General features: G+C 49.4%; 1 protein-coding gene across 4 annotated transcripts in view; it reads right to left on the bottom strand.

The window, feature by feature from the left end:
* Window positions 1–12,581, bottom strand: part of LOC139238207 (zinc finger protein 239-like) — a 50,694-nt gene extending 38,113 nt beyond the window's left edge. The window contains exons 1-2 of one of the 4 annotated variants that reach the window (XR_011588575.1): window positions 12,230–12,581; window positions 9,474–10,688 (exon numbers count right to left, since the gene is read on the bottom strand). Coding sequence is in view for 1 of the 4 variants with exons in the window: in XM_070867467.1 (XP_070723568.1) it covers window positions 9,753–10,370 (618 nt within the window). In the remaining 3 variants the exon portion in view is untranslated. Of the gene's footprint in view, window positions 1–9,469; window positions 10,689–11,703; window positions 12,204–12,229 lie in introns of those variants that run through there. The other 3 variants (XR_011588576.1, XR_011588577.1, XM_070867467.1) reach the window with 3 other exon arrangements.
* Window positions 12,582–14,579: the final 1,998 nt, after the last annotated feature.

The raw sequence follows: 14,579 nt of genomic DNA, 5'->3' as shown, positions 1-14,579 counted from the left end.
ACACACTACCACACACACACACACCCCCCGCGATGTTCCGGCCCTCAGTGGTCTTCTTTCCTCCCCCCACCGATATAACAAAGTCTTTTTTGGGAAATGCACCCACACCCACACCCACCTGTAGAGTAGTTGAGTCTCCCTCCTTCCACACTGGATGTTGTTGTGGTTTTTCCCCCTCTCTCCAACTCTTTGCAGAAATGGTAAAGATGTTCAAAGTTTTCTGCTTTTTCCTCCTCTCCCTCTGGATAAAAGTTGTAGTGAAGCCCCTTCCTTCCTTCTCTTCCTGGGCTGGTCTCAGGGCTCTCCAGGCAGGAGCTCAAGTTGCTAGCTGCTCCTCTCACTGCTCACAGCTCCAACTGAGCAGGACACGCCTCCACTGCTCTACCATTGGTTGAATGACAGAAGGATAGTTTGCAGGTGAAGCAGGTAATCAGGAAGGCGAATGGAATGTTGGCCTTCATTGCGAGAGGGATGGAGTACAAAAGCAGGGAGGTCCTGCTGCAACTGTACAGGGTATTGGTGAGGCCGCACCTGGAGTACTGCGTGCAGTTTTGGTCACCTTGCTTAAGGAAGGATATATTAGCTTTGGAGGGGGTACAGAGACGATTCACTAGGCTGATTCTGGAGATGAGGGGGTTACCTTATGATGATAGATTGAGTAGACTGGGTCTTTACTCGTTGGAGTTCAGAAGGATGAGGGGTGATCTTATAGAAACATTTAAAATAATGAAAGGGTTAGACAAGATAGAGGCAGAGAGGTTGTTTCCACTGGTCAGGGAGACTAGAACTAGGGGGCACAGACTCAAAATACCGGGGAGCCAATTTAAAACCGAGTTGAGAAGGAATTTCTTCTCCCAGAGGGTTGTGAATCTGTGGAATTCTCTGCCCAAGGAAGCCGTTGAGGCTAGCTCATTGAATGTATTCAAGTCACAGATAGATAGATTTTTAACCAATAGGGGAATTAAGGGTTATGGGGAGCAGGCGGGTAAGTGGAGCTGAGTCCATGGCAAGATCAGCCATGATCTTGCTGAATGGTGGAGCAGGCTCGAGGGGCTAGATGGCCTACTCCTGTTCCTAATTCTTATGTTCTTATGGAAGTTGCAACCTGTCGCCTATGCTTTCAGGAGCTTGTCTAAGGCCGAGAGGGCTTACAGCATGATTGAGAAAGAGGTATTAGCGTGTGTGTTTGGCGTAAAGAAAATGCATCAGTACCTGTTTGGCCTCAAATTTGAGCTGGAAACCGATCACAAGCCCCTCACATCGCTGTTCGCTGAAAACAAGGGGATAAATTCTAATGCCTCAGCCCGCATACAAAGGTGGGCACTCGCGCTATCAGCGTATAACTATACCATCCGCCACAGTCCAGGCACCGAGAACTGTGCGAATGCTCTCAGTTGGCTACCACTGCCCACCACCGGGGTGGAAATGACGCAGCCTGCAAACTTGTTGATGGTGGCGCAGCCCACAGAATTGTTGATGGTCATGGAAGCGTTTGAAAATGATAAATCACCTGTCACGGCCTGCCAGATTAGGACTTGGACTAGCCAGGATCCTCTGCTGTTCCCAGTAAAAAAAACTGTGTACTGCATGGGAGCTGGGCCAGTATCCCCGCTGAAATGCAAGAGCCAATCAAGCCGTTCCAGCGGCGAAAGGACAAGCTGTCCATTCAAGCAGACTGCCTGTTGTGGGGTAACCGCATTGTGCTACCAAAAAAGAGCAGGGACACGTTCATCTCGGATCTCCACAGAACACACCCGGGTATAGTAATGATGAAAGCAATAGCCAGATCCCATGTGTGGTGGCCCGGTATCGACTCTGACTTAGAGTCCTGTGTACGGCAATGCAGCATATGTGCTCAGATGAGCAACGCGCCCAGAGAGGCACCACTAAGTTTGTGGTCCTGGCCCTCCAGACCATGGTCGAGGATCCATGTCGACTATGCGGGCCCGTTTCTTGGTAAAATGTTCCTGGTGGTGGTGGATGCTTTTCCAAAATGGATTGAATGTAAAATAATGTCGGGAAGCACCGCCACCGTCACCATTGAAAGCCTGATGGCCATGTTTGTCACGCATGGCCTGCCTAACATACTGGTCAGTGACAACGGGCCATGTTTCACCAGTGCCGAATTTAAAGAATTCATGACCTGCAATGGGATCAAACATGTCACCTCGGCCCCATTTAAACCAGCCTCCAATGGGCAGGCAGAGCGGGCAGTGCAAACCATCAAACAGAGCCTTAAACGAGTCACAGAAGGCTCACTCCAAACCCGCCTGTCCCGAGTACTGCTCAGCTACCGCACGAGACCCCACTCGTTCACAGGGGTGCCCCCTGCTGAGCTATTCATGAAAAGGACACTTAAAACCAGACTCTCGCTGGTTCACCCCAACCTGCATGATCAGATAGAGAGCAGTCGGCAGCAACAAAATGTAAACGATGGTCACGCCACTGTGTCACGGGAAATTGATCTGAATGACCCTGTGTATGTGCTAAACTATGGACATGGTCCCAAGTGGATCACGGGCACGGTGATAGCTAAAGAAGGGAATAGGGTGTTTGTAGTCAAACTAGACAATGGACAAATTTGCAGAAAACACCTGGACCAAACGTGGCTGCGGTTCACAGACTGCCCTGAACAACCCACAGCAGACACCACCTTTTTCGAGCCCACAACACACACCCAAAGAATCAACCACACCACGCCGGACCAGGAAATTGAACCCATCATGCCCAACAATCCAGCAAGGCCAGGCTCACCTAGCAGCCCTGCAGGGCCAACAACATGCCAGCCCAGCGAGGGCACAGCCAACACACCAGAAAAGACATTTGTACCGAGGCGGTCCACCAGGGAAAGAAATGCTCCCGACCGCCTCACCTTGTAAATAGTTTTCACTTTGACTTTGGGGCGGCGGCGGTGGTGATGTTGTGTATCTGTAAAGCATGCACTCCCATGTTCCACCACCAGGGAGCTCATCCCCTGAAGTCCCAAGGGATCCCAGCATCCCTTGGGAGCACTGTATATAAGCAGGCCCCTAAGGCCCGTTTCCTCACTCTGGAGCGTCTTATTAAATATTGAGGTCACTGTTACTTTAACCTCCCTGTGTGCAGCCTCATCTGTGTTAGGAACACAATAAAAAAACACAATCCCCCCTGTTCATACTGAGAATCCCTGGGGAAGGGCCAAGGCCCAGCGTGTGGAACAGAACCAAGGGGGAGAAGAGAATGAGAGAAGGGAATGTAAATCAAGTATGGTCTGAGGGACACCAAGCTTCAGTTTTAGAGCCTGTAGACTTCAGGAGGGGAAGAGCAAGGTCAGTCGTTGTAGGATCCAGGGAGAGAGCAAGGCACAAGGCACTTTACACAAATTGCGACTATTTCACCCTCTACTCCTCTCCCTCCCCAGAATGTGCTGACCCTGGCTGGGTTCGGTTCTGCACTCACTGGTTCCCCCCTCACTCTCACTCACTTGAAGGTGCTGACTCTGGCTGGGTTCAGTTCTACGTGCACTGGTTTCCCTTCCTCTCTTTCCCCTGAAGGTGCTAACTCTGGCTAGGTTCAGTTCGACACTCACCAGTTCTCTCCAATATGACCCATGTGCCTAATCTCCATGTTTGATCCTCAACAGTGAGTGTCGACAGGCTATTCCACTGACCTCACCTGAGGCCTCACACGTGCATTTTCCAGTAGTCATTGGACCCTCCTCTAAATAGCTCACTGGGTAAATGCACCGCGCCCAGTGTGTCTGAGTCATAGGAACAGGAGGTGCCCAGGTTTAATCCTGTTTACATATTCTCCCCTTCTAATCTCCTGTAAAAGCAGTTTACAAAAGTCATCACTGAAAGTAGGAATATAGGAACAGGAGTAGGCCATTCAGCCCATTGAGCCCAATCTGCCATTCAATGCGATCATACCTGTTCTTAACTCCATCTTCCCACCTTCATTCCATAACCTGTAGTACTCTTTCCCCATCAAAAATCTAGCACACACATTTTTGATATTTTCAATTGGTCCCCAACCTCAACAATTTTTGGGGGGACAGAATTTCAGATTCCCACTACCCTTAATGAATATAAGAATAGGAGCAGTAGGCCCTCGAACCTGCTCATTCCCACCCTATCTCCATATCCCTTGATTCCTTTAGTGTCCAAAATTCGATCTCCATTTTGAATATTCTGAATGAATGAGCATCCACAGCCCTCTGGGGTAGAGAATTCCAAAGATTCACATGCCTTTTCCCAGTCCTAAATTGCCAATATCTTATCCTGAGACTATGGCCCCTTGTTCCAGACTGTCCAGCCAGGGGAAACAGCCTCTCAGCAGTTGTGTGAAGAAGTGCTTCCTGACACCATTCCTGAATGACCTAGATCTAATTTCAAGATTATGTTGCTTTGCTGTGGACTCCTCCACGAGGAATTAGCATCTCTCTATCTACCCTTTCAACTCTTTAATCGTCTTATATTTTTCAATTAGATCACCCCTTAATCTTCTATATTCAGGGAATACAAGCCTAGTCTCTGCAACCTGTCCTCATAATTTACAAAAGTCATCACTGCAAGTACAGGATAGAAATTCTGAACACACAGGTCTAGTTTCTCTGAAACATTCTTTCCTCTTTTGTTCCTGAGCTGTAAATCCCGTGTCCCACACACTCCCACTTCTCCACATCCTCGCCGTTTGAAATCCAGCTTCATCGCAGGCTCCAAATTTTCTCCCTGAAGATGCTGCGTGATGGTGGAGTTTGGCCCCAGTCACTGTTTGCGCTCCAGTACCTTGTTCAGTGGTAATTCTGAGCTATGATCCTATACAGTGAGCTGTGGCATTTCGACCATGGGGAACAGAACAGCTACCATCCCTGGCTGATTGTGTCTAACATCATCATCATCATCATCATAGGCGGTTCCTTGAATCGAGGATGACTTGCTTCCACGTCAAAAAGTTCGCAGATGTTTCAATGAAAGACCCGATATTCCAGGTCCTGAATTCCAATTGAGGGGATGGAAGATACCTGTGCGTAGATTTTTTTAACGTGTGGTGACCGTTACATACCAGCCACCACACGGACTTGATAGAGCTCGGTCTTGGTCCAGTGGCAAGGGTTAAACAGGACAACTGAAGACCTGCTCTGCTTCACGGACCTAGTGCGCAAACACATCGCAGTGTGGGCTGGCCTGTGCTGCCCCTGGACCCTCGCTTCTCCTGGGCCCTGATCACGTCCCTCTACAATCACTCGCCGCTCCTGCTGTATCTGCCCACCCTCCAATCACTGACCTGGATCTTGGTGAGGTCCCTCTTCACTGCCGTCGTTCTCCTGCTCCAGCACGTGCTGCTCCCTGGAGTGATATGCCGCCATGCTGATCCTTCCGCTGCCTGGCCTGCTCCGATGGTGCTCACAGGCCGGGGACCGTTCTGCGACAGCAAGGCCGGGTGTGTGTGAGGAGCTGGTTGCAATGTTCCTTATGTCTCAGGTGGAGGAAACTTCACATTTCTGGTTCCTTCAATTAGTTGCCCCGGGGACGCGGTGTCTCCATTCCCGGCTGTTTAAACCATCATCTTCCGCTCATACCAACAGCAACGTACATTTACAAAGCACCTTGAATGCAGTAATACGTTTCGAGGCACTTCACAAGAGCGTAAATCAGTCAGAACTGACACTAAGGCACAGAAGGAGACATTAGGACAGATAACCAAAAGCTTGGTCAAAGATCTTAGGGCCTCGGCAACTGAAGACATGGCTGCCAATGGTGGAGCAAAGCAAGTGGGGGTTGCACAATAGGCCTTGTTGGAGGAGCGCAGGGGTCTTGAAGGGTTGTAAGGCTGGAGGATGAGAATTTTAAGAGGTACTGCAATAATCGTGGGCAACTTTAATCTTCATATAGATTGGACAAATCAAATTGGCCCCTCATGGGGGAATCTAGAACTAGGGAGCATAGTTTCAGAATAAGGGGTCACCCATTTAAGATGGAGATGAGGAGGAATTTCTTCTCTCAGAGGGACGTGAATCTATGGAATCCTCTGCGCCAAAGAGTTGTGGAGGCTGGGTCATTGAATATATTTAAGGTGGAGATAGATAGATTTTTGAACCATTGGGTAGTCAAGGGTTATGGGGAACAGGCAGGTAAGTGGATTTGAGGCCAAGATCTGATCAGCCATGATCTTATTGAATGGTGGAGCAGGTTCGAGGGGCCATATGGCCGACTCCTGCTCCTATTTCTTATGCTCTTATTATGTTAATCCTGCTCCCTCACGCTGTCACTCAGTGACCCCTCCCCCAGCGTCTTGTGTTCCTGACTGTATATGTACTGATGTTAAACAAGCTCCCTCATGCAGTCACTCAGTAACTCCTCCCCCTCGCCCTGTTACTGACTGTATCTGTAACTAATGTTAATCCAGCTCCCTCACACTGTCACTCAGTTACCCTCCCACAATGTCCTGTTACTGACTGTATCTGTACTATGTTAATCCAGCTCCCTCACACTGTCACTTGGTTACCCTCCCCCAGCGTCCTGTTACTGACTGCACTGATGTTAATCTGGCTCACTCAGTCACTCAGCAACCCTCCCACAGGATAGATTGGATGGCCTGGGTTTGTTCCCCTTGGAACAGAGGAGACCAAGAGGAGACCTCATTGAGGTGTATAAAATTTTGAGGGGCCTGGATATAGTGGATAGCAAGGGCCTATTTCTCTTGATGGAGGGGTCAATTACAAGGGGGCAAAGTTTTAAAGTGCTTGGTGGAAGGTTTAGAGGTGATTTGAAGGGATGCATCTTCACGCAGAGGGTTGTGGGGGTCTGGAACTCACTGCCTGGAAGGGTCGTAGAGGCAGAAATCCTCACCACATTTAAAAAGGTGCTTGGATGGGTACTTGAAGTGCCGTAACCTGCAAGGTTTCGGACCTAAAGCTGGTAAGTGGGATTAGACTGGTTAACCTCTTGTTGGCTGGCGCAGATATGATGGTAAGTACTTCAGGGAATCTAATACGGCCAGAGTGATATCCTGGACTAGTTGTGATTGCCTGGATGAGTCGGGGAGAAATTTTCCCAGATTTTTTTCCCCAATTGGCCTGGGTTTTTATCTGTTTTTTTTGCCTCTCCCAGGAGATCGCATGGCTCTGGTTGGAGTGGAGTGTAAAATGATGCGATACATGAGGTATTGCAGTTGTGTGGGGCGGACTGGTTGGGCCGGATGCTCTTTACCTTTCTGCCATTGCTCATTGTTCATAAATTTATATGTAACCTTCAGGGCTCCACCTCATAGTCAACAAGCTCCCCGCTGGAGTGGAACTAAACTACAGAACCAGTGGGAACCAGTTCAACCTGTGCCTTCTCCAGGCCAGATCCAAGACCACCCCAACCTCTGTCGTCGAGCTACAGTACGCGGACAATGCCTGCTTCTGCGCACAGAGGCTGAACTCCAAGACATAGTCGACGTATTTACTGAGGCGGACGAAAGCATGGACCTTACGCTAAACATCCATAAGACAAAGGTCCTCCACCAGCCTGTCCTCACCGCACAGCACTGCCCCCCAGACACCATGGACCACTTCCCATTTCTCGGAAGCCTCCCATCAACAAAAGCAGGCATTGACGATGAGATCCAACACTGCCTTCAGTGCGCCAGTGCAGCCTTCGGCCACCTGAGAAAAATTGTGTTTGAAGAGCAGGACCTCAAAACTGCCACCAAGCTCATGGTAGAGCAGGGCTGTAGTAATACCTGCCATCCTGTATGGATCAGAGGCATGGACCATGTACAGTAGACACCTCAAGTTGCTGGAGAAATATCACCAATGATGTCTCCGCAAGATCCTACAAATCTCCTGGGAGGACAGGCGCACCAACATCAGCGTCCTCATCCAGGCCAACATCCCCAGCATTGAAGCACTGACCACACTTGATCAGCTCTGCTATGCAGGCCACACAGTCCGCATGCCAGACACGAGACTCCCAAAGCAAGCGCTCTACTCGGAACTCCGTCACGGCAAACGAGTCAAAGGTGGGCAGTGGAAACGCTACAAGGGCACCCTCAAAGCCTCCCTGATAAAGTGCAACATCCCCACTGACACCTGGGAGTCCCTGGCCCAAGACCACCCTAAGTAGAGGAAGTTCATCCAGGAAGGCGCTGAGCACCTCGAGTCTCAATGCCGAGAGCATGCAGAAAGCATGCGGAAATCAAGCGCAGGCAGCGGAAAGAGCGTGTGGCAAACCAGTCCCACCCACCCTTTCCCTCAACAACTAGCTGTCCCACCTGTGACAGAGTCTGTAGCTCTCGTATTGGACTGTTCAGCCACCAGGGAACTCACTTCAGGAGTGGAAGCAAGTCTTCCTCGATTCCGAGGGACTGCCTATGATGATGATGACGACCGAGGGCCGTGTGGCTCTGTCGGCCGGCGCGGACACGATGGGCCGAAACGGCCTCCTTCTGCACTGTAGATTTCTATGTTTCTATTCCCGTAAACCTCCCCTCCACCCTCTCCTAGGCCTTGATATCCCTCCTGAAGCTTGGTGCCCAGAATTGGGTCATGATACTCCAGCTGAGGCCTAACCAGTGATTCATAAATGTTTAGCATAACTTCCTTGCTTTCTGTACCTCTATTTATAAATCCCGTCAGCTTGTTATAACAGCCTTATAAACTAGTCCTGCCACCTTCAACGGCAAAGTGCTTTGAGTGGTGGGTGCAGCAGTGAGACTGAAACCTAACCAAAGGGAACAAATAAAGATCCAATCTAACTAAGGGAAGAAACAACAGGACAATGGGAAAAAAACACAACCGCCCCAAAAGTGGGACTAATCTCCCCAAGAGGTCCGCCCGGACAGTTCGAAACTCCTCCTGGTGACTGTGTACCTGCAGGATTCGGCTTCACTCCAGTGTTTAAAGGCCCAGAGCGCTGGCCTCACACCCAGGGGGCAATGTGTGGGAATTCCAGGCGCAGTGAGGACACGCCCGGAAATACCCCGGAGCAGTGAAAGCCCACTGGGCCCCAGCACATCCTCATTGTAAAACCGCGGGAAAGGACAAACCCAGCGTGCCCACTCTGAACCAGGTTTGCTGCTCCCTCTGTGCCCAGCACTGCCTGCACCCCCGGCGCACGGAAGTGGAATTTCAGCTTCAGTGTTACAAGTTTCATTGGTTACAGGCTGGAAAGAGGAATAATTCATACTGACACCGAGCTGTGTGATTGGTTCAGTCTGTATATGACTGATGGGTCCTTTTAAATTTGAGTGGTCAGATATTCAAATTCCCAGTAACTCTAATCCTGCAATAAAAGAGGGGAGACCTATGTTTAAATCAAAGAGTCTCCTTGAAGATTCTCAAGAGAAGAAACTGGTCAGCTTAAACCACCTGAAAGAGAAAAATCAGTTTCAAGTTTCCAATTAGTAGTCTTTGATCAATATCGACTCCCACAGGGATGGGTAATTCTATAATAAGTAAGGAAGTCAGGATTTGAAAGGTATTTAGAAAAGAGCAACAGAATACTTACATTTGGGATCTTTATTTATTTTGTCCACTCAAGGAGTTAGATAACAGACTTTCTTCTGTGAATATAGAGCTGGATTATTGAACCATGATGTGTTTACTTGTTCATCTTCTGTTAAATACATTTCCTGTGTGGATAAATAAAGCTGATTTATTTGACATTTATCAGAATATTAAACTCCAGCCCAGTTATAGGGCTAACATCAGCAGAAACAAACCCCAACTGTCAGAATGAACATGGTTCAGTCCTGGATGTGATTAACAGCAGAATCCAACCCCTACATCACTTGTGAACTCGCTGGTGTGTCAGCAGGTTGGATGACTGAGTGAATCCCTTCCCACACACGGAGCAGGTGAATGGCCTCTCCCCAGTATGAACACGCTGGTGCATCCGCAAATCCTTTCTGCTTTTAAATCTCTTCTCACAGTCATAACACTTAAAAGGTCTGTCATCAGTGTGAACAAGTTGGTGATCAGGAAGATGAGACGACTGAGTGAATCCCTTCCCACATATGGAGCAGGTGAACGGCCTCTCCCTGGTGTGAACTCGCTGGTGTGTCAGAAGGTTGGATGACGTAGTGAATCCCTTCTCACACACAGTACAGGTGAACGGCCTCACCCCAGTGTGAACTCGCTGGTGCATCAGAAGGTTGGATGACTGAGTGAATCCCTTCCCACATATGGAGCAGGTGAACGGCCTCTCCCCAGTGTGAACTCGCTGGTGATTCAGCAGGGTGGATGAGTGAGCGAATCCATTCCCACACACGGAGCAGGTGAACGGCCTCTCCCCGGTGTGGCTGCGTTGATGAGTTTCCAATAGGGACGGGTAATTGAATCCCTTCCCACAGTCCCCACATTTCCACGGTTTCTCCGTGGTGTGGGTGTCCTTCTGTCTCGCCATGTTGATCGATCAGTTGAAGCCTCGTACACACACAGAACACATGTACGGTTTCTCCCCGCTGTGAATGGTGCTATGTTTTTCAGGCTGTGTAACTGGTTAAAGCTCTTTCCACAGTCAGTGCACTGGAACACTCTCACTCGGGTGTGTGTGTCTCAGTGCTTTTCCAGTCACACTGATGTTTGAAATCTTTTCCCACAGACAGAACAGACAAACTTTTCTCCTTCCACATTCAAAGGCCGATGATATTCAGTGAATCGAGTGACTCTGTCAGATCTTGGCATGATGTTTCCTATCTGCAAATCCTGCCCTTCTAATACCCTGTGAAAGGAGTTTTCAAAAGTCATCGCTGTAAGTACAGGATAGAAATGCAGAACAGACAATTCTAGTTTCTATGGAACATTCTTTCCTCTCTTGTTTCCCCAAAGCTGTAAATCCCCGTCCCACACACTCTCCCTACTCCTTGTGCTGAAATCCAAACACATTGCACCATCTCTAACATTTTTTCCTCCACTCCCAGTTTTCTCCCCCGATCTACCATGGTTGGGTTCACTTCTACACCAGTGTGTGCAGAGTGAGAATAAAATTAATGTCAATGTCAGCTGTGGCTCAGTGGGTAGCACACTCGACTCTGAATCAGAAGGTTGTGGTTTGAAGACCCACATCAGGGGGTCTTGAAAAAAATTGAGGCTTACACTCCAGTGCTGAGGGAGATGTCAGAGGTGCTGTCATTCAGATGAAACATTAAACTGCTCTCTCAAATGGACATAAAAGATCCCATGGCACTATTTCGAGTTATCCCCAGTGTCTTGGCTAATATTTATCTCTCAATTAACATAACAAAAAAACAGGTTATCTGGTCATTATCACATTGCTGTTTGTGGGAACTTGGTGTGTGCAAATTGGCAGCAGTGTTTCCCACATTACAACAGTGGCTACACTCCAAAAGTACTTCATTTGCGGTAAAGCGCTTTGAGATATCCGGTGGTCGTGAATGGCGCGATATAAATACAAGTCTTTCTTTCAATGATTTTCTCTTCTGGTCACTGGGACCCCGAAGCACTGCCCACACTTTGTTCCCGACAGAATGGCCACACATGCGCGTGATCGCACCCTGGCCAAGATGGCAAGCAGTAACCTCGCTGACTTGAGCGCCATACGACAATGTGGACCATTTCCCATACCTCGGGAGCCTCTTGTCAACAAAAGCAGACATTGATGCGGAGATTCAACACCGCCTCCAGTGCAGCCTTCGGCCGCCTGAGGAAAAGAGTGTTCGAACACCAGGCCCTCAAATCTACCACCAAGCTCATGGTCTACAGGGCTGTAGCAATACCTGCCCTCCTGTATGGATCAGAGTCATGGACGATGTACAGAAGACACCTCAAGTCGCTGGAGATGTATCACCAATGATGTCTCCATAAGATCCTGCAAATCCCATGGGAGGACAGGCGTACCAACACCAACATTAGTGTCCTCGTCCAGGCTAACATCCCCAGCATTGAAGCACTGACCACACTTGATCAGCTCCGTTGGGCAGGCCACACAGTTCGCATGCCAGACACGAGACTCCCAAAGCAAGTGCTCTATGTGGAGCTCCTTCACGGCAAATGAGCCAAAGGTGGGCAGTGGAAACGTTACAAGGACACCCTCAAAGCCTCCCTGATAAAGTACGACATCCCCACTGACACCTGGGAGTCCCTGGCCAAAGACCGCCCTAAGTGAAGGAAGCCCATCCGGGAGGGTGCTGAGCACCTCAAGTCTCATCGCCGAGAGCATGCAGAAATCAAGCGCAGGCAGCGGAAAGAGCGTACGACAAACCAGTCCCATCCACCCTTTCCCTCAAAGACTATCTGTCCCACCTGTGACAGTCTGTGGCTCTCATATTGGACTGTTCAACCACCAAAGAACTCACTTCAGGAGTGGAAGCAAGGGACTGTCTATGATGATGATGATGATGATGACCTGAGCGGCTGGGCCGGTCACCGCGGGGCCTGAGGCCTACTCCGGGTGTTTATGGAGCTTCCCCGCCCACCCGCGGCTCTAATTCCTCCTGTCCCCGGGAGAAAGCCTCAGCGCTGCCGCCCCGCAGCTGGACCGGCCCCGGGGGCAGTTATTGGGTACGAAGGCCGCTCCCCATGTTCCTAAACTCGCCTCCTCGCCTGCTGTCCCGCTCTGTTTCCACCCTGTTTCCACCCTCTCCTCCTGCTCTGTTCCCACCATCATCTTCCTCCAGGCGTCCCGCAACCAGGTTCCACTGCGCATCGGGCTCAGCCATTCAGATAAGGAGTATTCCAAACCGCGCGGCATTATGGGTATGTGCAGCCGCCATTGAGCCTGTGAAATTTTTGAATACAGCCTATTTTACGAGGATGACAAAGAACATGCTGCACAGGAACTGGCCATTCGGCCCAACTAGTCCATACCGGCGCTTATGCTCCAATTAAGTGTATCTAAGGGTTAAGTCATGGCAGGAGAGCTCGGTCACGTGATATGCTCCTCCTGTACTATGTGGGAACTCAGGGACACTTCTGGTGTCCCTGACGACTACTTGTGCGGGAAGTGTATCTGCCTCCAGCTCCTGACGGACCGCGTTGCGGATTTGGAGCTGAGGGTGGATTCACTCTGGAGCATCCACGATGTTGAGAATGATGTGAGTAGCACGTGTAGCGAGTTGGTCTTACTGCATGTGAAGGGTCCACAGCCAGCTAGGGAATGGAAGACCAGCAGGAAGAGCAGTGCAGGGGATCCGTGCAGTCATCCCCCTGCAAAACAGATACACTGCTTTGAGTACTGTTGAGGGGGATGACTCACCAGGGGAGGGCAGCAGCAGCCAAGTTCACGGCACCGTGGTTGGCTCTGCTGCACAGGAGGGCAGGAAAAAGAGTGGGAGAGCGATAGTGATAGGGGATTCAATTGTAAGGGGAATAGATAGGCGTTTCTACGGCCGCACCGTGACTTCAGGATGGTATGTTGCCTCCCTGGTGCAAGGGTCAAGGATGTCTCTGAGCGGGTGCAGGACATTCTGAAAATGGAGGGAGAACAGCCAGTTGTCGTGGTGCACATTGGTACCAACGACATAGGAAAAAAAGGGATGAGGTCCTACGAGATGAATTTAAGGAGCGAGGAGCTAAATTAAAAAGTAGGACCTCAAAAGTAGTAATCTCGGGATTGCTACCAGTGCCACGTGCTAGTCAGAGTAGGAATCGCAGGATAGCGCAGATGAATACGTGGCTTGAGCAGTGGTGCAGCAGGGAGGAATTCAAATTCCTGGGACATTGGAACCAGTTCTGGGAGAGGTGGGACTAGTACAAACCGGACAGTCTGCACCTGGACAGGACCAGAACCAATGTCCTAGGGGGAGTGTTTGCTAGTGCTGTTGGGGAGGAGTTAAACTAATATGGCAGGGGGATGGGAACCAATGCAGGAAGACAGAGGGAAACAAAATGGAGACAGAAGCAAAAGACAGAAAGGAGATGAGTAAAAGTGGAGGGCAGAGAAACCCAAGGCAAAAAACAAAAAGGGCCAATGTACAGCAAAATTTTAAAGGGTCAAAGTGTAATAAAAAGGCAAGCCTGAAAGCTTGGTGCCTCAATGCGAGGAGTATTCGGAACCCAGGAGAGGGCTCTGAGCTAGTTAGAATGGGTGAGAGCGCAGATGAACAGGACCCCAAGAAAGAATGCAAAAGGCAGGAGGCAACAGAGCAGAGTAGCACTGGGGTAAGTGTAAACCACAAGGTGATAGGAAAGGACAATATGTATGAATATAAAGGGGCTGCAGGAGGGGTCAAAACTAAAAATCATGGTTTAAAAACTAGTATTAAAACACTCTACCTAAACGCACGCAGCATTCGAAATAAAGTAAATGAGTTGACGGCACAAATCATTACAAATGGGTATGATTTGGTGGCCATTACAGAAACGTGGTTGCAGGGTGGCCAAGACTGGGAATTAAACATACAGGGGTATCTGACAATTCGGAAAGATAGACAAGAAGTGAAAGGAGGTGGGGTAGCTCTGTTAATAAAGGATGATATCAGGGCAGTTGTGAGAGATGATATTGGCTCCAATGAACAAAATGTTGAATCATTGTGGGTGGAGATTAGAGATAGTAAGGGGAAAAAGTTCACTGATGGGCATAGTTTATAGGCCCCCAAATAATAACTTCATGGTGGGACGGACAATAATCAAGGGAATAATAGAGGCATGTGAA

The sequence above is a fragment of the Pristiophorus japonicus genome, chromosome 2 (genome assembly GCF_044704955.1).
Source record: "Pristiophorus japonicus isolate sPriJap1 chromosome 2, sPriJap1.hap1, whole genome shotgun sequence".
Classification (NCBI taxonomy): Eukaryota; Metazoa; Chordata; class Chondrichthyes; family Pristiophoridae; genus Pristiophorus; species Pristiophorus japonicus.
The sequence above is the reverse complement of the archived record's forward strand: the minus strand, read 5'-3'. Positions and strand labels throughout refer to the sequence as shown.